This window comes from Apodemus sylvaticus, chromosome 1, assembly GCF_947179515.1.
Source record: "Apodemus sylvaticus chromosome 1, mApoSyl1.1, whole genome shotgun sequence".
NCBI classification, from domain to species: Eukaryota; Metazoa; Chordata; class Mammalia; order Rodentia; family Muridae; genus Apodemus; species Apodemus sylvaticus.
The window spans coordinates 44982741-45010414 of record NC_067472.1 but is presented as its reverse complement, the minus strand read 5'-3'; the positions used below and the strand labels follow the sequence as shown (position 1 = coordinate 45010414).

Below are 27674 nucleotides of genomic sequence, written 5' to 3'. Positions count from 1 at the left end.
CTATATAAAGCCCTTGATCTAAATTTCTTTATTCCTCTTTTGTCTACTCTCTGCACTCCCAAACATCTAGTTGATTCTTCTACTTCCTGAAGTGTTCTGGGATCAATAAAAAGTCAAGTTTCATTGAAATCCAACCAGCAATGTCCAGCAGTCTTCTTTGCTGTCCTATAACTTGTGAACCCACCTGCCTTTCTGCTCTGTCTACTTTCCATCCCGTGATCCCTCTGCCCATCCTCTATCCCTTGGGGTTTCTGTGTGGCAGGCACTGCACAATGCAGAGTGCTTTAAAGCCATATCACTGACACCTGATAGTTAACTCATCAGCTATTATGTGTCCTTATGCTGCGGCTTCATTATAAAATGGTTAATGGAGGGAGTGGACTGATGCTCCCAAACTTAGTGATAGTTTGATTCATGCTGTTTGATAATCATATAATACTTAGCAAACAAGATGAGTTAAAACAAGAAGTAAAGGCTGAGAGGACATGGATGTTCCTAGGTACGGTGGAGGAGAAGGTTTACTGTAGACAAAACAGAGAGCATAACCAGAGGCAGGGACAGCTGGGAGAATCCAGAGTGGACGTGACCCCAAGCCATGTGAGGCCAGGTTGGGCAGGGGAGAGGGGAAAGTAGCTGCCAACCAAGAGACTGGTCAAGAGAATAGACAAAAAGACCAGGAAACCAAAACAGCTGGATTATATAGGGCAAGGCAGTTGGAAGAAGAACAGTCCAGCCCCAACTCTGGGCTGTAGAGTGAGTTATGGGACATGCCAGCCAGAAGGGCCCTGGAGAGGTTGAGCCTGAAGGATGATGGGAGAACTTGGCAGGGGGCCAGATCCACTTTGATATGGTAAATAGGCACCTCAGCCATTTGTCCTGAGTTTGAGACCTAACACAAAATGAAATATTTTAATCACAATTTCCTTGTTTTAGGATATCACAATGTAATCTGTCATGGCTCATTGAGTAGTATTATACAATTCTCAGGTGAAAAAAACTCCACACATTATTTTGTAATCAGGTCCTAAGCCAGATAGGCTATACCAAATATATAAAATCAAATCTACCTTGTCATGGCAAGAAAACATATGTTTACAACTTTTATTATTTATGAATTTTTCTTACAAGGTTTTTCTTCATTAAAAAGTAAGTTGATTGTAAAATATCTTAAGTATACCAAGGAAAGAATATAAATAAACAAATGAAGTCATTAGTAACCTCAACCAAACGGGTAACTCCTATGAATAATACTGATACTTTGTTTCAGTTTGATCATGTTATATAAAGTTATTAAAAAAAGGAAGAGGAACATCAAATATAAGAAAGATACCAAATGGGAATGCATGTGAAGACGGAGGGCAAGAAGGACAGAGAACGGTTGGTAAAACAGCTAACAGGAGAGTTTCATTCTGGTCTTCTAGTCCATGGTCAGAAGACACAGTTTATACTAACCCATGCTATGATTTATAAGGGGGTGAGCTGACTCTCTGAGCATAGAGATGCCAAGGAGATAAAAAGTCTAAATTACCCTGGTTTGGTTCATACTCCATGTATGTACTAAAACACTACACTCTTCTTATAAATATGGACAGTTACTATTACGTGCTCATCAACAAGAGTTTTTTGAAAAGAGATCTTTTGTGAATTCCCCTTCCCCTTATTTAACCATTGCCCACATGCCCAATATCCTTTTATTACACATAACCTTAAGTAATTTTTTTCTCCTGTGGAAGCTGAATTTTTATCAACAGTGCTGTGGTAAGTTTTCCACCCCTGCCAAGTATTCCCTATATTTCTGGTTTTAAACTAGCACAATTTATCATTTTTATTTCAGTTCAGTAATAAGACTGAAAAAGACCGAAGGTTTGATTGGCATGTGGAGGGTCTGAAGGGGAGGATGTCAAGGAGAGTAATGGCTCTGGAAGGTCACTTCGACCCCTTGGACAGTTCTATCCAGGATCACTTGAATCTAGTTCAGCGATGTTTACCATGCTCCTCTGTATGCTACCGCCCTAAACCTGTCCAGCTAACATCCACTAGAGCACATATAATAACAACAAGGGTCATCAAATATCACCTATACTTCCTGCATGTTAGGCAGCCTCATGGGTTAGGTAGGAAGCACCTTGAGTCATTATGAATGGCTATATGTTCGTTTCTTCTTCCAATCCCATTCCTACCTTCTAGGGACATGTTCTGTTCATGACAGCATTTAAGACAGATGTAAAGAAAGAGGCTGGGGAGCTCAACAGAAAAACAAACAGAAAATTAGACTAGAGTCAAGCAATGTGGAAACTAGAATAGACCCACGGAAGCTGTTCAGTTAGTAATGGAGACTTAGTATTTCAAAATACTCAGAATTGTCTACGAAAGTGACACACAACTGAAGAAAAATATGATGTTAATTCTTTTTATCTGTTAATTTGTCTTGTTGGCAATACATCAACTCTGTGCAGCTTGGTAGGCCATTATTTGTTTTGTTGATAAATACCAATGAGGAAATAATTAGACAGTGAATGTACTGGACAGATAAGCTGTTTAAAAATGTGGTGTTAGGAGGGGAAATAACACCGAGCAGCTTGGAAACAATAATGATTTTTAAAATATAATGTAAAAGTTTCACACTCAAAATCACCTCAAATTCAGAAGTGCTGATTTTTTTTAAAATATGTGAGTCACGTTTTCACTTGCCTGCCCATCTCCACTGCCACAAAACACAGGGCCTAACTTTTCCAGCAGTGACAGGGTATATTGTTTATATAAATACTTATGGGATGAAGGAATAGAACAGATAGAAAGTTAGCAACTCACCAGTAACAGGTAAGTGTATTAGAAAATTGCAATGGAAATACAGAACTTTGTTTCTTCCCCTTTAACTTTTGTGAAGTCATCAATAGTGTTTGAAATTTACTTAAGAGTCAAGGCACACAGTTCACGCAATTACCGTGGTGGCAAAGGTACTATGCAAACATCTGGCTGTGGCAGGGATACTCCATTGCTAAAGGATACTTATTAATTATGTACCTCATGGCAAACTCTGAACAAAACTTAAGCCTGAAAATTTCACAAGATCAAGTAGGACTCATTCTGTGCAAGAAGCAAAACTTTTGTAAGCAGGGTATTATTATTAATACGATTAGGGATTCCAGCCAGAAACTTCTATGCCTGTGAGGAGAGTGAGCAAAAATCCACTTCCAACACAACAATAGTTAAAATTCAAAAAACAATTATTATAAAGATAGTGAGGGAACAAGGCATGTGTATAAAATCCTTAATGATCTTGGAGCAAAACTGCCTGAGTTTATTTCAGGAAAAAAAATTCTTCTTTTTAGTAGCATGAGGAAGGGCCTGCTCTGATTCAGTATATTGGGGAGGTGGGGCCTGAACATTGCATATCACTTAAATGTGTCTCTTCGGGCTGTGTGCCTATTTATGCCTTTGGATGTGTAAGTTAGCAATGGAGAATTCATAAAAAGACCTCTCACAAGCAACTCAGCTTGCAAAAGTGACATTGTCTAGTTCTGGAAGCTTAATGAGTTTTGATTCAGAGTTATCTAAAAGTTTATTGGCTTGAAACAGCCAGACAGACAAAGAGAAGGCAGGAAGATTGATAAGACTCTCTGGCAGGTGTATTTCCATTTTCTGATGAGACCCAGAAGTGCTGAGAGAAGCTAATCACTGAGCACACGAGTGAGTAACCATGTGATTTGAAAGCAGATACTGTTAATTTAAGCAATGGCTTTAGCTAGCACTCTACAAAACCAGGTTTTAAAGAAAGCTAGCAAGCTCATCGGGGAGGTAAAGTAAAGGAAGTTTCTGTGCTCAAGAGGCACAGCATTTTTTTTTGAAAAATATTTTTTTTGTAAGTTCTTGAGCTCCCTAAAGTGATTGAGGGCCTTTCTGCTACCAGCTGTCAGATGTGTAAAACTCTTTGTGCTATCCAGTGCCAAAAACACAGTAAGCATCCAACACACAGGCACTCAATAAGGAGCCTGGAAGAGATGTAATAGTTTGCCTGTGACTGAAGGATCATGCAAATAGAGTGAGTAGCATCTATCCCTGAGAGCCTTTGAAATCTAGCAGGAAGAAACCTAACAGGAAGGTCTAGCTGTCATTTTTCCAGTGAAGCCTGACAGGACTCTCTCCAGACAGAGGTCCAAAGGGATTAAGTGTCCAGGTTGGCTCAGGAATATCTTGACTTCTCTCCCCCCCCCTCTCTTCCTCTCTCCCTCCCTCCCTTCTTCTCTCCCTCTCTCCCTCTTTTTCTGCTTCCTCCTCTTCTTCCTCCTTCTCCTCTTCCTTCTCCTATTTCATTTTGAGATAGGGTTTCTCTGTGTTGCCCTGACTGTCCCTGAACTTGTTCTGTAGACCAGGGTGGCAATGAACTAAGAAATCTTGCTTCTCTGCCTCTGCATCCCAAGTGTTGTGACTGAAGGCATGAACTACCATGCCTGGCTTCTAGCTTGACTTGAAAATCAAAAGTTTGGTGCCCTGGGAAATTTATCATCTTGGACAGACTAAGAGCTGCTGTTGAGGAGTGGTACAGAGCTCCCATCTCTTGCTATCCATCACTTGGCAACCTGAACCAAGGTTATGCTTATTACTCTGAGCATAATCACTAAGGTGTAGAACATGGCTGACATGACTATTTGGATGTTGACTTCCATGTACTTCATCAGTATAAAATGAATGTACTTAACCTAAAGTCCCAAATCTGATGTTCAGTTCCAAAATCTGAACTTCTGTAGAAGTGATATGGGGTTGATGGGAAATTCCAAATCTGGCCTTATGCAACAAGTTGCAGTCAAAATGTAGGGCCATTGTATATGATTACATTTGAGCCATGCATAAGGTTTCCAGAAAGCATAAACAAATTTCTTGTTTACACTTGGGCCTTCTCCTCATGAATCTGCATTATGTATATGCAAGTATCTCCAAGTCCCAAACACTTCTAATCCCAAGGATAAGGCATGCTGAGCCTGCATAAGCTAATAATTGGCCTAATTAGTTACCATGTTGCTTAGATGGGATGTGGAAATCTACTGTCTATTTAACATCATCCTGAACAGGGAGAACCTCCCCCAAACCAGAAAATTATTTGTGTTCTCAGCCAAACATGAGGTGAGGCAATAATGCTAAAACATAATGAAAAGCAATTAAAGGCATCAAAGTGTATAATTACTGCAAGAATAAAAGTATTTCCAAAGAGTACGAAATCATTCAAAAAGACAACAGCTGTAAAGGAAGCAGCCACAGCCTGGTATGTAGTAAACTCTTCCAAGACAGCATCAACATATACACATATGCATATGCAAATACACATACACACCAAACACATATAGTTATTAGGTAAACTAAGCATCCACTCATGCTCTGATGGATGCATAGGCATTAGTTAGATTCAGAAGCCGGGACTGAACCTCCTGGTTAAATAATCCATGAGGCAGACAAGATGTTCTTTGGCTCAGCGATGATGCCAGAACCTTCTATAAGAACCACCAGAAGCAGTGACTTGTAAAAGAGTGGACAGCAGAGGATGAAGAGTGGACAGCAGTGGATAGGGGGGTGGAAATACCACAGGGAACAGTGGGGAGGGCCCCACCATGGGAGACATGAACGTTGCCCGTGCCTGTTGGATGCCATCTACCATCAATCAATTTACCTGTAAGGAAGACTGGAATAAAAGTCATTTACCTCAATTCCTGGCTTTAGGGAGGCTATTTGATCTCTCTCTCTCTCTCTCTCTCTCTCTCTCTCTCTCTCTCTGGTATAGAAATCTGAACTAAAGATCAAAGAGCTGCTGCCTACAGCTGTTGGGGTCTTAGCACCTTTGGGCTGTTTGATCCTTAATGTTCTAAACCTCATTCTCTGAAGAGCTGTCCCAAGTAGGGGGCACTTCTTGCACCCATTAATCAAATGTCAGGAAGGGGCGAAAGGCAAGAAATTAGGGTCTGGGACACTGTCTTTTCTCTTTTCTTTTCTTAAGATTTACTTATTTTATATGTGAGTGCACTGTTGCTGTCTTCAGACACACCAGAAAAGGGCATCAGATCTCATTACAGATGAAACACCATGTGGTTTCTGGGAATTGAACCGCAGGACCTCTGGAAGAGCAGTCAGTGCTCTTAACCATTGAGCCATCTCTCCAGTCTTAGAGCACTGTCATAAGGTATCATGCCCCATGTATATAATGTCAACCCCTAATTATCACTCTTTTTAAGCAACAATGGCCAGTGGGATATGAAAATACCACATGTAAGTTTTGAGGGTAAAAAGATGGTAAGTGAGCTGTTCATGGTCCTGATGTTGGAGTGCCACAGCTGAGCATCTGGAACAGGTGTTCTCAGCATCACCATGGATTTCTTTGTCTCCGCCCCTTCTCTGACATGCCCTCAAGGTCATCACAGACTCCATGTGAAAGTGTCAGGAGCTTCTTAGGAAACAGGAAGTACTGTTCCAACAACTTCTTCTGCCCCATGGTGCAAAGAGAGTCTCCAGTGTGTGTGTGTGTGTGTGTTCAACAAGGCATCTGGAACCTGCATTCTGCTACATGGTTTGTTTTTGTTTCTCCCCTGCTATTCATGAAATCCCAGGCTCTAGTAACAACTCCAAACATGCCAGCCTGCACCAGTGCTGCTGACAGCTTGCATGGGGAAGGTTTCCAGATACTTGGCTGTCTGCTGGGGCTGCACTTCAAAGCTCCCCTTGGGATGGGCTTGTTTAGCAGTTGTAGGTAGTCAGATGGTCTCATCATTGCAAAGATTAATAGTTAGAGTTTAGAAAACATTCTGGCCTCTCTTCTATACATTATGCATATGTGTATACACAGACATATACACAGCTTACTATAGATGCATATATAGAAAAATATATTTGCTGTTTGTTTAACTTGTGGCGCTCTCTAAATGTAAAGCATAAAAGGTCAAATTATTATTATTTTTTATGTTCAGTTCTCATTTATTTGTTCCCAACATGGTTGCAATAAGCAAATAATTTCTAAGGTGCTGAAATATTTCCTAAGCAGAGGTGGGAAAACTATTTTGCCAGTTTGGGGAGATCCAGTGTATCCCAGGGCATATCTGGATGATAGTTTTGCTTGTTTGTAGGAAAGTCCAATTATCTCCAGACAATGATGAGAAGATTAAAAAAGTGTACCCCAAGGGCTCATGATGCAAAGCTAAAGGGTAGTTGTATTGAGTACTTGTCTGGTCCCCAGACTGTGTCTTTCTGGTGTGAGATTTGAACCACTGACGACAGTGATATTACACTCAGCAGAGAAAGTGCTGAGATTGGTCGTTGGACATCCCATCCGTTCAGAGATCCTTCTGCTCACCTGGCTCTGAGCCCTTGCGCACTGGAAGAACTCAACCCACACAGCTGGGCTCCTCACCCTCCTGCAGGAAAGCTAGCTCACCTCCTGGGCTGCACTTCTCAGCCCATTCTGTTCCCTCTCCAGGTCCTTAAGAACACTCCTTGTAATGGAGTGGGAAACACAACAAAATGCAGTTGGGAAAGAAAACAAGAGCAGAGGGGTAGAAACAAGAAGGAGAGGAGAGTCAGGGTGGGGAGGGGGAGGAGGGAGACCAGGAAGAGGGGGAGAGAAAGTGTCTGAGGTGGACCCTTCCCTTCCGAGCTCTCAAAGAACTATTTTCAGGGACTCTCGGGAGTGTCAGGGGTTAATGGAGGAAGAGAAGATTCAGTGACAAAAGCTATCTTTGCATCATAGGAAGCACGGAGATAGTTAGACTGGCCATATCAGTAGCATGAGGAAGCAGAAGACCATGGTCAGCAAGATCTCTACAGAGCCTCTTCACAGAGCAGGGAGTGGGCATGGGTCTGTAGGGAATCAGAGCAATGAGGCAGTTTGTTCAAACTATTGGGGCATTCTACTCCTGTAAGGACAGAATATGGCAGAAAACTAACCATAGTATGTCTCTTATTGAAGAAGAGCAAGGTGACATTTGAAACAGAGGGTCAGGGTCCAACTGCCAGAGCCTGTGAGAGATTGTGAGCTGACAGACAACTGAGAAGGATAAAGTGTTTAGAGGAAGTTCCTTATCAAACTATAGGACAACATACATTTTGAGAGGGGTTTTACACACACACACACACACACACACACACACACACACTTGAGATACGCTAGTGCTCAGGTACCCCTATTTGTATTTCTCTAAAGTTCTAGTGATGCTTAGGTAGAGGCAAGGAGGGACACTCCTTTAGGGTAGTCTGGTTAAATAGGCTTCGAGTGGTTCCCCAATGCCTTTCCCTTTATCCCAAATCACATAGTAGAGTGGGCAACCCAGTATACAGTGCCAAAATCTTTTAGTGTGTACTACATTGAATACTATTTATTTTCCTCTAAGAAACATTAATAAGATTTTATGAATCTTATTCTTTCTCCTACCTCAAGCCTAGATGATTACTTCTTTAGATGCACATTACTTAAGGTAGTAATTCTATAAATTGTTAGGATAGAATCAGAACTTTCCTGAATTGAGGTTAAAAACAAACAGACAAACAGACATAAACAAAATCCAAAGCAAAACAATACTCCGACATAAACCCTATCATTGCAGTGGACCAAAGTAGTATAGGGATTTCATTGAGTTGTCTTGAATGTTGAAGATTTTTATGCATTAAACATGCTTCTTAAATAATATACACTGGGATAAAGAGGTTGTTCAGTGATTAAGAGCACTGGCTCCTCTAGCGGAGGACATAGATTTGATCCCCATGACATGGTAGCTTCCAAGTGTCAGTAACTCCAGTTTGCAGAAGTGCTTGATGCTATTCTGCCCTCTGAAGGCACCAGGTAGGCATGTACATGGTGAACAGATATACATGCAGGAAAACACCCATATGCATAAAATAAAAAGTAAGGAAAAATATACACACAGATGAAATTCTAAACAAGAAAGGAATAGTATTTTATGTATTATTTTATTGGGTGCCAGCTAATAAAATCTTAACAATCATATTAACAGGATATGTTATTAATATTTTGCAGAAGAAACTAATTTTCATGGGTATTAAAAGAACGTGTATGAAGGCCAGGACCCCACAGTTAAGTCTTCAGAACTGCTTCTACATACACATGTACTGGTTATTTTGCTTAGGAACACAGGATTTCTGCCAACTAAGTTGCTCAAATAACTGAGCGAACTGCATAGAAACTGCTCTCTTCTTCAAAACTCATTAAAATATCACACACAGAAAAAGAAATATGTGAGGCTTGGAATGCAGTCTAACATCTGGCCCATCATGCCTTCCCCAGTTCTTGCTGAGAAATGACCTTCTTCAGCCATTTCTACCAGGGATTTTCCATGTATGTGAAGAGGTTCATATAGAAAAGATACTTTATTTTATAATCATCTTTGGGACAGTCTTTTTTTCTTTCTCATTAGATCTAAGCAGACATGCATGAATGCAAGATGGATACTGAGTGCCAAGGAGCAATTTCCACTTGTGAACAATCATGATATCCTTCTTTTTGGTTCTTTCAAGGATAACGGGGCATAACATCTCTTGTGATGTAACCCTATAAAATGAAGTCTGTTGTAGCCATTACTGCGATGTGTGATGGAAGTTTAATTGCGCTGAAGTGCCATGGGCTAGCAAGACACAAACACGTGTAAGGAAAACAGAAGTCTGGAACAATTTATTTCACAACAGATGTATCCACATGGATTTTGCAGTGTGATTGCCTGGCATGTTATTGCATCCTGCCATCTAGCTGAAGTAACCTTAGGAAGCCATGCATAAAATTGGTGGGGGACTAATCTCTAGGCTTTCCTTGTGAGTTGGGATCTGGTTTGTGTTAAAGACATATGCACCTTGATATCATTCTTGATAATGCCAAAAAAGATGGGCTATGGCATCGTTTTGAAAGAGGGCTCCTGTAGGACTCCTTTGCCTCTTGTTCATCTTATGGACTATGAACCAGTCTGGACAGTGCCTAGATACCTGTCTCCGTGTAGATACATCAAGTTACAAGTCTCAACTCTGACGGGCTACATGTAAATGGTGCTGTAGTGTGTGCCACTGACAGGGATACCTGTGCCCAAACACAGGCACATAGGAATTTCAGCAGAAGTATTTTTCCCAGTTTTCCTTAACTTGCTTTCTGTCCTTCCGTGCTTAGAGCTTTATCTGTGGTAGAACCCCTTCTCTGTAGAAAAAAAATGACCAGCAGGGAAGATCTGCTCCAGACAGATTGATGAGATCCACTACATGCTTCAAACAGAGTCTTTTTTCTCTGGCTCCATTTTCTTATAGACGCACATGGTGCTGTTTCTGAGGATTCTTTACCCAAAGAGGAATAAGATTCGATTGAACTCCCACATGAAATAATCACCATTTAAATTAGTGAAGTGTTGGTCTCATTTGATTGCATAAAAGGGTGAATTACACAAAAATATAAGGAGAAGGGTAATAAGAGCTTGGTGTGGCACTTGCATTTACATAAGAACTGGAGATATGTCTTCAACTTCTGTCAAGACCCAGTAATAGCGGCAGTGAAGAACTAACTAGCTATAAGTTAATAATGCTGGGTTACCCTATTGATGTATAGGTTCTGAGAAAGTCAAGATTGAAGCAAAGGAAAGGATAGTATGAGCGACATCAGAGCAAGTCTCACTCTAATATACTTGGTTTGGGGAATGGCTTCCAGATCAGGTCTTAGTTCCTACCCTACAGCTCAGTCTGACTTCCTTTTGCAGGTATACAACCTGCATGACCAACCAACAGCCCTGTACAACATTCATAGGACATTTCTGACATTTAGTTATGTCCTGTGATGTAAAGTGATATGTGGCTGGAATACCAAGGACTTTAGGCTTCTAGGATACATACTATTTGACTGTGGGGAAAATCTGGACATAAATCTTAGGCTCTGAAGGTACCTCAAAGGAAAAAATGGAAACAAATGACTTCAAGCTAGTATATTAAGAAACTAAAAGAAAGCAGGTACATTGCAGCTCCTGAAGGTTTCAACACACACACACACACACACACACACACACACACACACACACACACACACACACAGAATTCAGAGTCATTATAAACTATACATTTCTTATCACTTCAGAGTTATTATAAACTCTACACATCTTATCAGTCTATCTGCCTAGCAATTTTATAGCAACTCAAGATGCAAACCAAAATTACCTATTTTCTTAAGTATTTACAAAATCGCATGGTAAACCCAAAGGCTACAGTTGTATGTTAAGATAGGAATTCAGCACCTGTAATTAAGCATCTTCTGAAGGCTGTGCTTAAGAATAGAGAGAATCCACATATCAAATAATGCCCAAGAAGAAGGAAGGAGAGGCCCCTGGTCCTGCAAAGGCTCAATGCAGCAGTGTAGGGGAATACCAGGACAGGGAAGTGGGAAGGGTTGATTGGGGAACAGGGGGAGGGAAGAGGGCTTATGGGACTTTCGGGGAGGGGGGAATCCAGAAAAGGGGAAATCACTTGAAATGCAAATAAGTAATATATCAAAGAAAAAAAGAATAGCGAGAATTGAAAAGGGTTTGGGCAAAGAAGATCTATGAAGCCCTCTCAATGCATAATTTCTGACTGCCATTTTTATAAAAGCAATCTTTTGCTATGTTCTTTACTATGAGCATCTCAAAAAGTATGCTTAAAAATAATAGCAACAATACCTGGCAGAGATCATAACATATCACACATCTGTAACTGTTCCCATTTTGAAGGAGTCTAACCAATTACAACACCTTTTTTTTTCTCTGAATGTCAGAGGTCCTAAGGTCAAGAATACAAAATCACTTACTAGAGAAATGAGAACGCTCACTTCCAGGGAATCTGCCCACTTTCCATGTATGTGTCATTTCATAGGGCATTTCATAGAACCAATGAATTCATAGCAATAACTTAGGAAATAAAACTGTCATCAGATTAGTATCTAGAATAAGTTTGCTTGGAAGTCATTGCTGTTACCCAACTCATTGTTTAGGGGCCACTAAGTGGCTCAAAATGTACTTCAAAAGAGAACTCTGTTTCATGATTTAAGTAGCTCTGCTCTCTGCTTTCTTTATTATATCATGCCTGCATTTTCATTGTACTCTGGGCTCTTTATGCTCCCTGCCCTGAACTACAGCTTTACCAACTGGTCTCCTCTTTTCCAGTGCCACGCAACACAAAAGACAGAATGTACTTGCTTGATTTAACAAAGCAAGACACCATTTACAGCAAGTTATGGTTCTCAGCCATTTTGTGACCCTAAAGCTCTCAAAATCCCATGCCCATCATTAGATTTCTTTATGCTTCTGATTCAGGATATCGATAAAACTAGTTAGCAAAATCAGGTTCTGTTCTCTTAAACACATCTGAGCCTGTTTTTACTTGGATGTTTCTCAGCATCCAAGTAATCTCATGCAAAGCAGAAATCACGAATAAGGAGGCAAATCATTTATCCAAAATCATTTCAGTAACCTGAAGTCACCGAAAATATAAAATGAAAACAAGAACCCAGATAGGAGAAAACAGCAAAAAATTATGAGAATAGCTGTATACCAGAGATAGATAACTATAAATTAGTGGGGGTAGGACTGACAAATGGGCTCAGCAAATGCTATCCGCCAAGCCTGAGCACCTGAGTTCGATCCCTACCCTGACTTAAGTCTTGGAACCCATGTGGTGGAATGAATCAAAGTCCTCAATTTGTCCTCTTGTCCTCTTCCCTCTACACACGTTGTGGAATGTGCATGCCCATGTGCTTGTGCCCCCACCCCTCAAATCTAACAAATAAGGAGCAAGGCTCACACAGGAAGGCAACAACAGGGACAACCATACATGGGTCATTCTCTGGTCTAAGAACATAGGTCCTTGTGCATCAGTTTCTACATGCCCAATTTTTAAATCCAATGATAGCAGACTACTAACAAAATATATTGTATTAGAATAATGGGCAACATAAAGATGATAAATAATCTTACTTAAGTCCATCCTCTGTGGGAAGAACTGTAACAAATTCTCCTCTACCCTTCTCAAAGGCAGAGTGTTTTTATAAACTGGCTGACCACAGATCCTGATCTAGCTTCTGTCCCCATGGTGTGTGCTCTCAGGCCTCAGTGCTAAGTTCTTTAAATCCCACCTCTTCTCATGTTATTCCCCTTCCTTGCTTTACTGGATTTGTAGACAAGTCTTGTCCATGTTGTTTGCCTCACCTGAAATGGCCTTGTTGATCTTCAAGACCACACCACCTCCAGTGGCAGAGGGTAGACAAAAAGAGATTCTTGTTTTGAATAACTCCAATAAGAAGAGGCTTATTGAATTTCAAAATAGTCTCTCAGTGACATGTGTGAATATATTCTGATAAGATTGTGTCTTGACTGAAATTCTTGCCATTTTATTTTTGAATTGGATTCAGAATCAGTGGTTCAGGAAATCCATTTCATTATTTTCTAGCCCTCAGACATTTTAGACCAAAGTAGCATTCTCCTGATGACTCTTAAATCTTGGGGATCAGAGCTTTATGGCCTTTATTTTAGCTTGAGATATCAGTGTCACTACAAAGTGACACGATCCACCACTCCTAAGGAGAGTCAAAAACCTCTGCTGAGAGAAGAGTTACAAGGGACCAGGGTTATCAGTTCATCCTCTCTCAAAGTACTAATTCAGTGTCTTCAGGGAATCACAGAGACGTGAACTCTGTTAAGCATAGAGGCTTTGCACACTGCAAAACTAGTTTTCTGCTTACAACTTTATGTGGCACATTGATAGCTAAAGAGTCAGTAAGTTTTCTTCTCTGATTTTTATCAGTTCCTATATAAGTGAAACTAATTAGAACCTGTGAGGTTTAGAAGATTGAATTCAAAGTGACATTTAAACATTACAATATGAAAATCTGGTATAGACAATAACAGACAAATTATACAACTACAATTTTATTGTGTTTTGAGAGGAGGGAGAGAGAAAATCAAAGGGGTTGAGTATGTGTGTTGAGTATGTGTGTGTGTGGCCGGGTGTCATGCACATGTGTATTATCTAGGATTAGAACACAGGGTCTTACACATGTTGGCAAGCATTCTACCACAGAGCACATTCAAAGTCCTGAAAGTGGGTTTATTAAGTACATGATTATGTGCGTTTCAAACTCATGAGAATATAACACTGAAGCAAAGCTTGACTGACAGAAACCTGACCAATCTAATGCTGTCATTTGGTGGAAGACCAGCAGGAGAAAACTAGTTTTTATTCTCTTAAGATATTTTTAAGCTTCATTCTTTTAGTAGTTAGCCATCCATTTGGAACAGTGAGCATTTTGGAGACAAGAATTTAGATTAAGTAACAACTACTCTTGGCTTCCTGTCAGGGATTTTTTGTGTTCCCATATAGGTGTCTTGACAAACCATCCACCAGACAAAAGAATAAAAATAAGTTTCCCCAGTAGTGTGCGAGTAACATGAGTCTGTGGATGAGCTAAAGAAAAGATCACATATACTGCAATCAAGAGATACAAGAATCAATAAATATGAAAGGAATTTAAATCCAATGGATACCATGCTAGAAAGCATAGGTCGAGGAAGAAAAAAATTAAGTTATCTTCAATAAGCAAATCTGCTAGTAGGATCAAATATATCTACTCACCCTACTTTCTAGTAACAATTGTCTTACTTCTGCAAACTAGAGTCCCATATCTTATTTGAATGCCCTGGTTCACATTGACAAGATAATAGTGTACTGTCTGGTTTTATGTGTCAAACTTGACACAAGCTGGAGTTATCATAGAGAAAGGAACTTCCCTTCAGGAAATGTCTCCATGAGATACAGCTGTAAGACATTTTCTCAATTAATGAACAAGGGTGGGAGGGCCCATTGTGGGTGGTGCCATCCCTGGGTTGGCCATCCTGGGTTCTAAAAGAAAGCAAGCAAGCTGAGCGAGCCGGGAGAGCAATCCAGTAAGCAGCACCCCTCCATGGTCTCTACATCAGCTCCTGCCTCCAAGTTACTGCTCTGTGTGAGTTGCTGTCCCGACTTCCATTGGTGATGAATAGCAATGTGGAAGTGTATCCTGAATAAACCCTTTCCTGCACAGCTTGCTTCTTGGTACTTTGTGCAGGAATACAAACTCTGACTAAGATAAACTATGTTATTTTTACTTTATTCAAAAATATAAAATACCAATTAAAGCTCTGTGCATCCAAGTATTATAAAACATACATCAAATACCAACAATGAATCTACAGGCAGGTTGTAGAGATGCAGATGCAATACTATTTAAATAGCAAAATCATGAAATAAAATAAAATAAATTTTACCCTTTCAAGTGACAACACATTAGAAATCACTTTATACTCTTAAAACAAAACAAATCTAAACTTTTCATTTTGATTCAATACATGGCATGCTTAATGGTTTCAGTATTTCTAATTTATTTAAAAAAATAAGTGTTACAAACTGAAAGGCAGGTAGCTATTAAAAATATATTGTCATGTCTTAAAATTACCATTCCCTAACAATGGAAACGCAATGATGGCAATTAAAGGTAACAAAAAAATGATTAAAAGTTAAGATTTGAGAAGCTAAGAAGTCATGTTAGACTGTCAATTGTTTTTACCATGGTGGGTAACCAGTTAGACATTAAAAAAAATATCTAGTAGTTTAGTGGTGGTCCAGGAAAGAGTCAGTGGGGACAGGGGAGGTGTCAGCGACATGCTGGTAGAAAAACAGAGACTTACATAGTCTGGGTGGGCAGTGAAATGGAGGGCGTGGCAACCTCGCTCACTTAGTGGTCATTTTTTGAGTTTCAATGACTTTTTTTTTCATTCTTTCGCCTAGTAAAGATGACAGAAGGTCCTAATTTATTATCTGATATCTACTTCTGTTCCTAGATATAAGAGAGTTTAACTATACATAGTCATATCATCCAAATACAAATAGTTTGATTCAAAGAGATGTTCATGCATTCTGTAGAATCACAACCACATCCTCAAAGCACAGCTCAGTATTCAGGGAGAAGGATCAGCTACCTAGTCTGGGCACTGCAAGGGCGCAGGCGCAGCTGGCTGTGGTCTCCTCAGAGTAATGCAGTACAGGAGAGAAGAGCCCAAGAGAAGCTGGTTTTTTTCCCCAGAAATGGTCTGATCCACAGACTATAGAAAAAAAACTTTTGGATGAACATTGTGGGCAGTCTTCTGGGTGACAATGTTAGAAGAGTCTGTCAAAATATACATCAGACATATGACAGGTGCCCTAGGTCTTAGGTGTGTCCTGCTGTGGACAAATACAGTGCTATCAAGACTTCTGTCTAGTGTGACCTGGAGGGGTTGTCAGGGGTGGCAATGAGGATAAAAGTCATACAGTCAGCCAGTCATGGATATATGCCTTTAATTCCAGAGCTCAGGAAGTAAAAATATCAGGATTTCTATAAATTCAAGGTCACTTTGGCCTATATAGTGGGTTTGAGGCTAGCTCAGCCTACATAGGGTGTAATAGCCCATCTCCCCCAATCAAAAGACCTGTGTCAGCTTCTGTGTCTGTAAATTATGTGTACCCATAATTCCCTGCTGCTATTTGGCTGGAGGGCTGAAAATGCTCAGAAAATCCTTAGGAATCATCAATGAAGAGACAATAACCATTGAATTCTGTGAGGAGAACCACCTGGATGGAGGAAGCACCTTTGAAATAGCTCATTGGTGTAGTTAAAAGCGCATGGGTTGGGGATAAAAAGGAGTGGGAAGAAACTAGACCAGACAGCTCCTAAGAGGAAAGAGTAGGGATGGGGGAAAAACTAATCCTGATATCCATCTAATCCATCTCATGCTGAAGGCATCGTCTGGCTTTGGGAATGTTGCTCTGGGACACTAGAGCTGGCATTTTAGTTCTTCATTGACAGAATCCCACATCTGCTCTAAGATGAATAACTTCCCATTTTCACATACATTTTTCAAGTATGTGAAGCCTTTCACGAATGTGTGATATTCTTGGCTTTTTTTTTTTTTTTCAAGTCACTAACTCTGGGGTGAGGTACCTTGTTAAAAGGTACCAAAAAGTTGACTAGAAATTCAACTAGTTATTCACGAAATGGACTAGACAAATAAATTTAGTTATTTTATATGGGTGTGCATTCATTTTCTTACGTTTATTCTTCAAAATGAGCCTGCTCAAAGAGACATCTTAATTATGCCGAGGTTATTATTGTTGTCTTCATTACTATTATTAAGCAGCAGGACAGAATCATTTTAGTCCAATTAAACTAAGTGGAAGTCAAGGTGCCATTAGCAGTCAAGTGCTGACTGTCACCACTGTCTTTGGGGTATGAGCTGGTCTTGCTATGGGAGCATTTGCAGATTGCTACAATGGGAGCATAGAAACCCTCAGCCACCAGTGTGTCATTCAGAGAACAAAGGTGGATCTCCAGAGATCCCCATCCTTCCTACACTGGATGACAACATGAGCAGAGTAGGGGCTGCCCCAGGAAAAGGGAAATGCTTCCTAGTCCTGGCCCACACAACGCAAGTGTGCATCAGACCAGCCTTCAGGAGAGTCCTACCCTCCCGCAGTTCCTTTACCTTCTGGCTTTGCTGTCTGTTATTAGTGTGTGGCATATGGGTAAGCCTAAAGAAATGTAGGGAGGTGGTATAAGACAGATCTGGCAGATTTGGTGAGAGACAGCTTTTTATCCCCTTTGGGCTATTGGCTTTTCTGAATTTATCAGGATAAGGAAGACTACTGAATCTTCTGACCAAACCTGACTCCTGCTTTCTCTAATGAGAAAAGGGAAGGCCTGCTGTGGATTCTGACATGCCCATTCTGAAGGCAGCCACTAAACAATCTGTGAAACTGCTCTCTGTCTCTCTCTCTCTCTCTCTCTCTCTCTCTCTCTCTCTCTCTCTCTCTCTCTCTCTCTGTTCACTATGTAGTCCAGGCTGGCCCAAAACTCACAGAAATTCACTTGCCTCTGCCTCCCGAGTGTAGGCATTAAAGGCATGCACCACCGGGAGTTTTCAATTTCACATCACATATATGTTTCATGCAGTAAGGAGACTGAGTGGGGTGGGTGGGGTAGCAACATGGGCGAGGCTTTCTTTTGTGTAAGGGAAAAGGTAGCACTGGGTCCCTGCTAAGCAAGGCCCCTACTGCTGGTGGATCTGATTTAAATGTCAAATACTTGTGGAGCTATCACTGCACAAATCTCTCCTAAACATCTGCTCTTTTTATTCGTTGAGTTTCTGTTTCATAAAAAGTCAGTCCGTTTTTCTCCTGCCCTAGTGACCTGCATTCCTTTCCTTTCAGAGCATTTTGCTCCCGTTAGCCTCTGCCCTTGTCCCTTTTATTTGTGGGGTACTCAGGAAGGGATGGTAATGTTTAGAATAAGGAAGAAAATAACTTTGAAAGAATTCATCTTATGATGATCATGCTTAGATGAATTATGGGGGCTTGCCATCAACAAAATTACAAAATAATTCTCGTGGGAGCCCAGACCATTCCGAGTAATTCATCTATGAAAAAATGAACTTTAATTGTTACTCTTGGCAGCCACCTAAGAGTGAAATATTATACTAAATATTGCCACGTGCAATAGTAAAATACAATTTCCTCCTTGCCAGAAGCAGTGTACAGTCCCTTGAAATTCACGTTCGGGTCTGCTGATTTAGTTGAAATCCCCCATTTTCTCTTCTCCAAAACCAACAGAGGTTTTCCAAAGAGCTGCGTGGTTTATTAGAACCATTTGCTCTTTCTAAGTTGCCAAAAAGGAGTAAGTCAGACTAGGAAGTTTATTTGGGTTAAAGTTGATGCTTCAGCTTCGTGGAGGTCAGTGGACTTTGTGTGTAAGCCCTCTGCTAAGAAGGCCTTTGCAGCCAAGGTTAATGTTGATCCCTCCCCCACCCCATGCAAGACATGGATTTATCCAGTGGGACTTAGGAGCAGGCTGACGCTAATCAACATGAAACCTACATATGACAAACTTACATTTCTTGTTTTTTTGTCTCTTCTTGTTTTGTTCTGTTTCATTTTATTGGAAGAAGTGAAATTTCAAATAATTTAAACATTCTCCATGCAACTACAGTTTTGAGATTGCACAATTGCCTTCTCAGAGCAGCATGACAACAGGCATTTACAGTTTTTCTTTCTTTCTTTTTTTTTTCTTCAGGGAAACCAATACACCATTCTGTGTAGTTCTCAGCCAAGGGAAAGGACCACACTTCAAGAACTGTAGGTATGGAATGGATCACGTAATAACATCAAATAACTGGTTATATGTGTGGGTCCTTGGCAGATTCATAGGTCATGGTTAAGGGTGAGTTTACCATGAGCTATCTGCAAAGAGTTTCTGAAGGATATACATTTTGGCATAAGTATTTGCATGTATTGGACATAGCTCCCTATGGACATATTAAGCTCCTATGTGTGATATCATGGAGATGTTATTCAGATTCCACAACGTTTAAATATGGAAAATTAGGGATCTTAAGATGAATGGCTTCCTCAGGATTATCCATCACATTTCCAGTGGTCTGAGTGCCAAAATCACCATCATTATATATTCCTTACATTAGTGAATTCTGTTTTCCCTAGAGGGGGATGCGCTATGATCTAAAATTATTTGGGAAAAAGTTTGAGACTGTAGCTGTGATATAAAGTAATTTTTGTTATAACTTCATAGATTAAAACTTAGGTTATTTGCAACTTGAGTAAACACATTAATCTTTAGAAATGCCTTATATAATTACTCCCTATTTATTATTATATATATTATCCACGACAAAGAGGATTATGGCTACTGTTAAGAGCACTAAAGAGACGTATGACTTGTTTCAGCTCTGGGAAGAACATTCTGTGTTTGTTCTGTGTTACACGCAGCTACTAGGGGTTGCTGAGTAGGACGTTTTATCTGCACTGTGGGTTTTCTCAGAGACATATGCCTGCTGTTGTGTTTGTGAAAATTTTAAAACGATTGAAAACTGTGTTACAAAATGCATGCCTATTGCTCGATTACAGTGAGAAATAAATGTCAGCTATTATACAGGAGGAAGAAAAGGTGAAGAACTTAAAAACACAGAGTTATAAAAATACCACTCAGAGAATCAATGACAGAGAACACCAAGGCAGTTATGGTTCTCATAGGCCACTTATGCTTGGGAGTTGGAAGAATTTTTAAACACTTGACCTATGATGTTAGAAGCATAGGAAATCTGCCATGTATGTATACTTTTAATTTAAAAAAAATCATTCTGCCTTTTATGTATGGAAAGACCAAAGAACTCTTCATGTATGAGCACAAAATTTCATTTTGCTTTGTTTGAAGGGTTCAGTTTCCTGCTCTCCATTTAAAATTGGGGAAAAATAAAAATCTTTGCCTGTGACAGAATAGGAAAGAAGTTCTCACCCTTAAAACCAGCAGCATTGGTTTTCCAGTCATTAGCGTTCAAATGTCCCGCACGGGAAGTCCTGACAATAACATGCTGTACGTCTCTCCAGGTCAGAAACGGACTGGGGAAAGACAAGGTAAGAATCATTGTACCAAAAAAAAAGATGGGGGAAGCAGAGAGTCACAAGCAAATTCAAAAAGCAAAATCAAAATGGCAAAGAACTAAAAATGGGACAGAGACTTGGGTTTGGGACAATCCAATGCCAGAGGCCACTCCTGCTCTCAGTGTGAGGACATATTAGTCTGTGGAAGGCAGCAGATGTAACCAGAAGAAGAAATCCTATGCTCAGTGTCCGTGTGTCACTGTAGCTTAGTGATAAGAGGGGGCGAAGGTTTCTCATTTCCTTGACAAAATGATTGCTCACTACAGAGCTACTGTCTCCTGAGTGAGAGTTTGCATCTTCAGATACAGCTAAGTCAAAGCAGAAGTCTCTAGAACATTCTCCCTTCAATCTTATGACTAGGCAATCAATTTGAAGTTTACCGAAGATCAACATTTAACCTTCTGTACAAATACATGTGTAGAACATGGAAAAAAAAAACTTAGTTGAAATTAAGCCCACACTTTCTGAGTGCGTTTAGCAAATGAATGTGGCTTGATCCAAAAGTTAGGGTCTAAGGTACAGAGGCTAGGAGACCATTCACGCTTCATAATGTGCAGTCGATACTTTAAACAGTTGGCTCACTAGTTCTCAAGGCTGATAGCACAGAGGGAACAGAGGTAATGATTGAAGAGGCCACACTTGTTTGAGAACTGAAAATCTAAGGAAAACACACCCAAGTCAGATAAGACAGTCTGCTTCTCTTTCAGAGAATACAAGTATGAAGTAGGCACGGGACCCTGTGGGAACACATCGTTCTTACGCAATCTTCAGTCTTGTAGTCTTAGATGTGCCCATCTTTTAAAAAACATCCCGGTACTCGCTTATTTCTCTCTCTCTCTCTCTCTCTCTCTCTCTCTCTCTCTCTCTCTCTCTCTCTCTCTCTCTCTCTCTCTCTCTCTCTGACCTCATGTACTACACAGTGTATGTATTTGTAGGACAACTTTCGCGAATGAGTTCTCTTTCTATACTGGGGGTTCTGGGATCAAATTCAGGTCATCAGGCTCAGAAGTCAGCACCTTTACACATAGTACAGCATATCTGCCCCTGTTATTATCCTTTACCTCAATGAGACATATGGTAATAATTATCACATGTCCCATGCAATCATTTTCATCATCCTCCATCTAGAGTTTGGAGGATTCAATAACCTAGAGAATGGCCACTTTGAATTCTGAGCAAGTTACCAGGACACCCATCTTGCACACTCCCATTTCAGTGCTGAGAGAGCACTGACTGACTGGCTAACCCTTAATGGTGAAGCCTATGCATTCATTGCTTTGCTTCAAGCCAGTATTTGTCCCATCATGGCTACCATATGTCAATGCTTTCCAAGAAATTAGTAGCTCTATCATCAGACTGCAGCTCTTCCCTTTTCTAGGTGAAATTAATCTCTGCCACTTTCCTCACTTTCCTAGAATATAGATACCTGACAATTGGTTAAAGTAATGCTAAATACTCAAGAGCTAGTTTGTCTTTTTGTTCAGGGAACCTTATGCTCTTACTTGGTAATTTGAATATCAAGAAATTGGGGAAAGAAAAGAAGGATGGTTGACTTTTCTTCACCTCTCAGAATGAAAACAGAGAGTTAAGACTGCTGATGTATTCAGAAGCTGAGAGTACAGTGACTTTTTAAAGTTTACATTAGTGAAAGCCTTATTGAGGTGCCATGCCACCTGGCAGGAACTTGACATTGATCAAGGTGAAGTTCCTCTCCCAGCCTTTGAGCAGAACGGCCTGTGTTAGCCATAATCCCCTCCACCTAGAATGGAGCACTCAGACCAAGGTGAAGCCCATTGTTCTTCAAGGACCTGCAGTTTTCTAAGAAACACTAGCCACCTGCTGAGCAACTAAACCAGCAAAGAAGCTTCCAGCCTCTGGGGAAAGGGTTTTCCTCTGCCTATATATTTGGAGTCCTCCATTAAACTTTGAGACCTTGAACAGCAATGTTGTCTTGGTCTCCATCTCTTTTTGCCATCTTCCCATACATCCCCTGCTTCCCTTCCAGGTAATCTGCTCGATGTAACTATGGGAAGTTACAGGACTTATGTTTAGACAATTAGAATCATGCTAAGTGAACTTTGGAGAGTAATGGAAACAGGATTTTCGTTCTGTTTGAATACAACCTTATTGAGAACCATTTTAGAGAGCAGTAAGGCAAGCAAAGAAGAGACTTAAGAAAGAGGTGTACAGTGGGGTCCAGGAGGAAGGGAAACATTGCTTCTAAGGCAGCCAGCTTGATTTTGTCCTTTGCTGACTTGCCCTGAATTCACATGATAACTCTTGGAAGACTCAGTGCCCTGTTCTCAGTAACATGCAGAAACTCATTTCAGATGCTGGTCTCAACAAAGATGTTCTGCTCTGACTGAGATAAGATGCCCACAGGGCATTCCCTTCTTTGTGTGCCTGTTTTGGAGGAGGGCAAAGGTCTCAACAAAAAATGCCCAGTTTGGGTAGACATTCCAGCTGCTTATTTATGGTTTTCCACAATGTTTTCAAATAAACATACAGGTTTTGCTTTTTTTTTTTTTTATGTGTGTAAACATCAGAACAACAAAAAGTACCCATGGATTTGATGGCTATATCAAAGCATCTAAACCAACTCACAATTTAGAGACAACACTAACACACAGCTAGAATGTCTGTATTTTAAATAGTACCCTTTACAATAACAGAATTGAAGTGAGTTTTCTATGATACCTGTGAGACTCAGAAAAATTCAGCACAGGGTTTTGAACATTAGGGAGTCACCCATTTTTTCCTTCAGTTCACCTCAATGCTAAAATGGAAAAGTCACCCCACGGGACATTTATCTTGTACCTGAAGCAGCTGTGCTCTGGCAGATGGAGGAAGCCTCCCGCATTCAACTCAGCCTGAAGACATTGCTTGGGTCTCTCATTCACATGCTGAGTTACAAAATCTAGTTTCTGGAATAGTTGTAGTTTGAAAACTCAGCAACGGGAAATTGGAAAGAATGAGTTGGCCTGATAATTCTTTGACACCTGATCATGAATTGAGCTGCCTGAATTTCCACCAAAATAAGTAAGAAAATAAAGGAAAAAAAATCAATGGGTTTAGAAAAAGTGGCATTTCTGTCTGTGGTAAGACAGCTAATGAAGTCAGGAAACAGTGTGAGCTTCTCCATAGCTGATGGTGGGCTTTAGTCTTGGGAACACTCCGAAGGACTCTTGAGTATGCTGATGTTTGATTTCCATCTTATTCATATTTTTACTTATTCTTACATGGCTGATAATAGAGGTAAGGGGTTGGGTCAGACTACCAAAGATTTGGTAAGAGAACATTCTGATACCCATAATGAGAGCAAAAACACAGAGGAAAGGCTGAACACCCTTCCCGGAGAAGGCCGTAGGCACAACAGTAACAAGAGGATACCTTAAAAATCACATACTTCCACAAATACATTTGTCCTAGCTTCCCCTGGCCTCAAAACCCAAGCCTGCTCTTTCTCAAAAGCAGACAAAGTGCAACTGGAAAGATCTACAATAGAGAGGACAAATGACTAGCCAACTTAGGGAGGGAAGATGGCTTGCTGGTCACCTCTCTCTAACAGCCTCAGGGACTTCTTCCTGTGATTGTCACAAGTTAATTCTCAACAGTACACACCAAAACGTAGCTTCCCGTGATCTTAGGACTCCTGGAAATGAAATTCACCTTCTCGGCAATTCTGGAAAAGCCTTGTTTCACACTGAGAAAGTTTTTCTTTTTTTGCTTGACTTTGTAATAAGATAACAACACTTAGAGTTTACCAGCTAAGACCAGGCATTGTGTGTGTCCTAAACAATATTGTTGTGGAATACTAAGAATCATGATGTAGGGACTGGCCACTTTAACAGTTTTCTCCCCAAATACAAAGCTGGGAATCAAAGTTGTACAATCATGCAAGTCCACAGAGGGGCCACAGGCAGAGCCTGAATCCACAGCTGTGTGTTTTGCCTGTAGTATTCATACTGTTAGTAAGCAGACATAGCTGCTTCCAGAACAGGCCCATAGGCTGCTCTGGGCAAGGATGTTTTCTGGCTTCTGTGACTGTTCTTAGACTTTTTGAGTCAAGAAGCAAAACAAGCATCTCAGGATGTGGTCTCATGGTCATGCGACCCTTGTGTAGCTATTGCCTCAACTCCTTTGCTTGATTTTTGTCTATTATCATATTAAAAATATTCTTGAGTCTTAATCTTGCTTGCAGAAGGTCTACCTTTTTTCATACATTTTAATCAAAGATCAAGAGAAAACTATACCAGAAAAATCAAGTCTTTTAAATATATTTCACATTTATGTGAGATCATAACATTATTATGTAATTTTATAGCATTCATGTTATGAATTGGTCATGTCCCTTGCCAGAGTCTCACTTTGATGTTCTCCACAGCCTGGTTAGTTAAGCTCCTCAGTGGATGAGCTTAAATCTGTCCCCAGATACCATTAGTTTATAGCTGTTAATACAGGACAATGACTCTTTGGTTACCATGGGGTTGGATAATGTTCTTGCTCTCAGTAGTTCAAAGTTTTTTTTAATGAACTCACTACAAGATTTATAATAAGCAGGAAATGTCCCAAAAGAGTTATTTTTGTGTAATGTTTCTCATTAAGCTTTTAAGTGTAACTGCTAGCACTTATATTAAAAAGGAAAAAAAAGTCAGTCACCAAGAATTGTCGAAAATAATTCTCAGATGTGTGAGTGTTGGAAACAAGCTTGCGTTTAGTGACCCTTACAAACAAGGTTCAAATTGAATCCTGGGCAAGTAACTCACCTAAACTTTTTCAAGAGAAAAAGAGCCTCTCATTCCCTACAAAAGATGTACCACAACCACCATCACTGCCCATCATCATTATCAAAATTACCACCACCATCATAACCACCACCACCATCATCACCACTACCACCAATATCACCACATCACCATCATTACTACCACCACCACCATCATCATCACCACCATCTTCATCCTCCTCCTAAGTTTACAGGTAAGTGATAAAAGGGACAAGCCACTTATCTTCATAGAAGAAATTTATCAACAAGAGGAGAGAATGAAACCATAGAATAAAAGTGGCTTCCTACTCAGATCATCTGTCTTGAGCGCAAGTAACTCTGTCTAATAAAATGACTAGGTATTACCCAGATCAATGGACAACTGCAGGGACCATCAGCCATCACCCAACTATTTCAGCAATTAAATAAAACCAACCCAAGCACATCCAGGTTCCTTTCATTAGTGTACCTAAAACAGAACTAGAAACAAATAGCCAGAAAATGAATGTCATTGAACCTATGCTAAAGAAATTAGTAACTGTGAGAATGGGTTTAGTATGAGCAGATAAAAGATGAGGAAGTATGTGCTCAAAGCCTGCCGGGAAGGGTAATAGTGTTTTGACCACACCCATCAGTCCGCACCAGTGACAAATGAGCACAGGTGACTCACAGAAGGGAACTGATTTCCTGTCATGTCCAGGAAAGGGTGCCAGTCCCTCTGCCTCCTAGTGGGGTGCATCACTCTTGGGTTTAGCTTTTAATTCAGAAGTTCTAGCTCTACAAGCAGAGCACAGTGGTGTGCACTTGTAACCCCAGCACTGGGGAGGTGGAGAGACAGGATTCTTGGGGCTCTCCAATGAGCCAGCCTAGCCTACTCGAGAAGCTCCAGGCTAGTCAGAGATCCCATCTCACTAAGAGGGGTGGTGAGTTTCTAAGGAGTGAAACCTGGTGCTGAGCTTCAGTTTTCACATGCACAAATATGCTCACATGAGCATGCACATGTGCAGAATACACACACACACGCACATGTCCGTGTGTGCACACACACAGACACATACACACAGAGACATACACATACCCCCCCACACACAGACACACAGACACACAGACACAAACACACACACAGACACTTAAAAAGTTTTAGCCCTAAAATCAAGTTGTAGTGTTGAAAAGCATGGTTTCTCATAGGTCACCATTTATAACTATGACTTGTATCCGAACGCCCCTGTAGAGCCATGCATGATCCATCTCCATCACACCTTAACAGAACTAGAAAAGATCAAAGGACACTTTGGCTCACAAGTACAGGTCCAGTTTTTGTTTTTCTCTCCTGTGAAAGAACTCCCAGGCTTTATAAATTCAGTCTTAACAACAGGTAAAAAACAAACCAAAACAAAAAACCTGGTCTTAAAACATATGCATGAAGATGGTCAGTACCAAGTGATGGAAACTTTTCTCAGGGACTTTGAGATGGCCTTTGCCCTTACAAATTCTACTTCACCACTTAGTGTATCTGTTATAACACTCAGAAGATATCATAGCTCCTATACACGAGATACACTGTGCATGTTCAGTGGCCACCTCTTCACCGATACATGTGCTGAATAAATTTTTGCACTCTGTTGAATGATGAGAGCTAGTAAACTGGAGATGCTGAGGTACAGTAACTGGATATAGTATTCTCAGCTGAGACATCACAACGGTAAGTTTTCCACTGGCACCCTGACATCCTTATGAGAGTTCCCTGGATGCACGTGGACATCTCTGTTCAGCCTACAATCCCAAATCTAGATCTGCTGCTCCTCTTTGTCACAAAGCTTTAAAAGCCTTGCTGGTAGGCCGAAGGTGACACTGTGAGCGCGCCTCACTAAACTGACCCCTGTGACTATGCAAAGCTCTTGCTCACCTTCTGTTTCCTGGCGTGGTATGAATTAAAAAAAAAACCCACAATTTTAGGCTAGTTGACTCAGGCCTGCAGCAGACATCCATACCTCTATCCTTTTCATCACTTATCCAAATTTGTTATAAAAAATAATAAACGTAGTCTTCAGGTAAATGAGAATGGTAAAAAATTATGTCAAATCAAGATGATTTGTGCTTACTGTGTAAACACAGAGTCGCTTTTCCAGGACTGTTTCCTTTGCTGTAATGTGGAGGCGGGACCGTTTATTCAGCAATGCAGCTACAAGATTTGGAGGTAATAAATATAATAAAGTGCCAGGTGAACAAGTTCCCCGAGCCAAGAGTCAGGGCGACTTTTGGAGATTAGAGGCATACTGTATCAGGAAAACTCAGAGGGTGAAATTGCGTGCATGCTTGACAAAGCTCAAGCAATCATATGATGCTTTCTAAAAATGGTCTGAACTATCCATTACAGGTTAATTTCTTATTTTATTTCTTATTT

At 40.5% G+C, this 27674-nt stretch overlaps 1 protein-coding gene across 2 annotated transcripts in view; it reads right to left on the bottom strand.

Moving 5' to 3' along the window:
- Positions 1-27674, bottom strand: part of Pcsk5 (proprotein convertase subtilisin/kexin type 5) — a 424235-nt gene that overhangs the window by 172581 nt on the left and 223980 nt on the right. For both annotated transcript variants that reach the window (XM_052188627.1, XM_052188618.1), the window contains exon 10: positions 20360-20463. In XM_052188627.1, coding sequence (XP_052044587.1) covers positions 20360-20463 — 104 coding nt within the window. The remainder of the gene's footprint in view (positions 1-20359; positions 20464-27674) is intronic.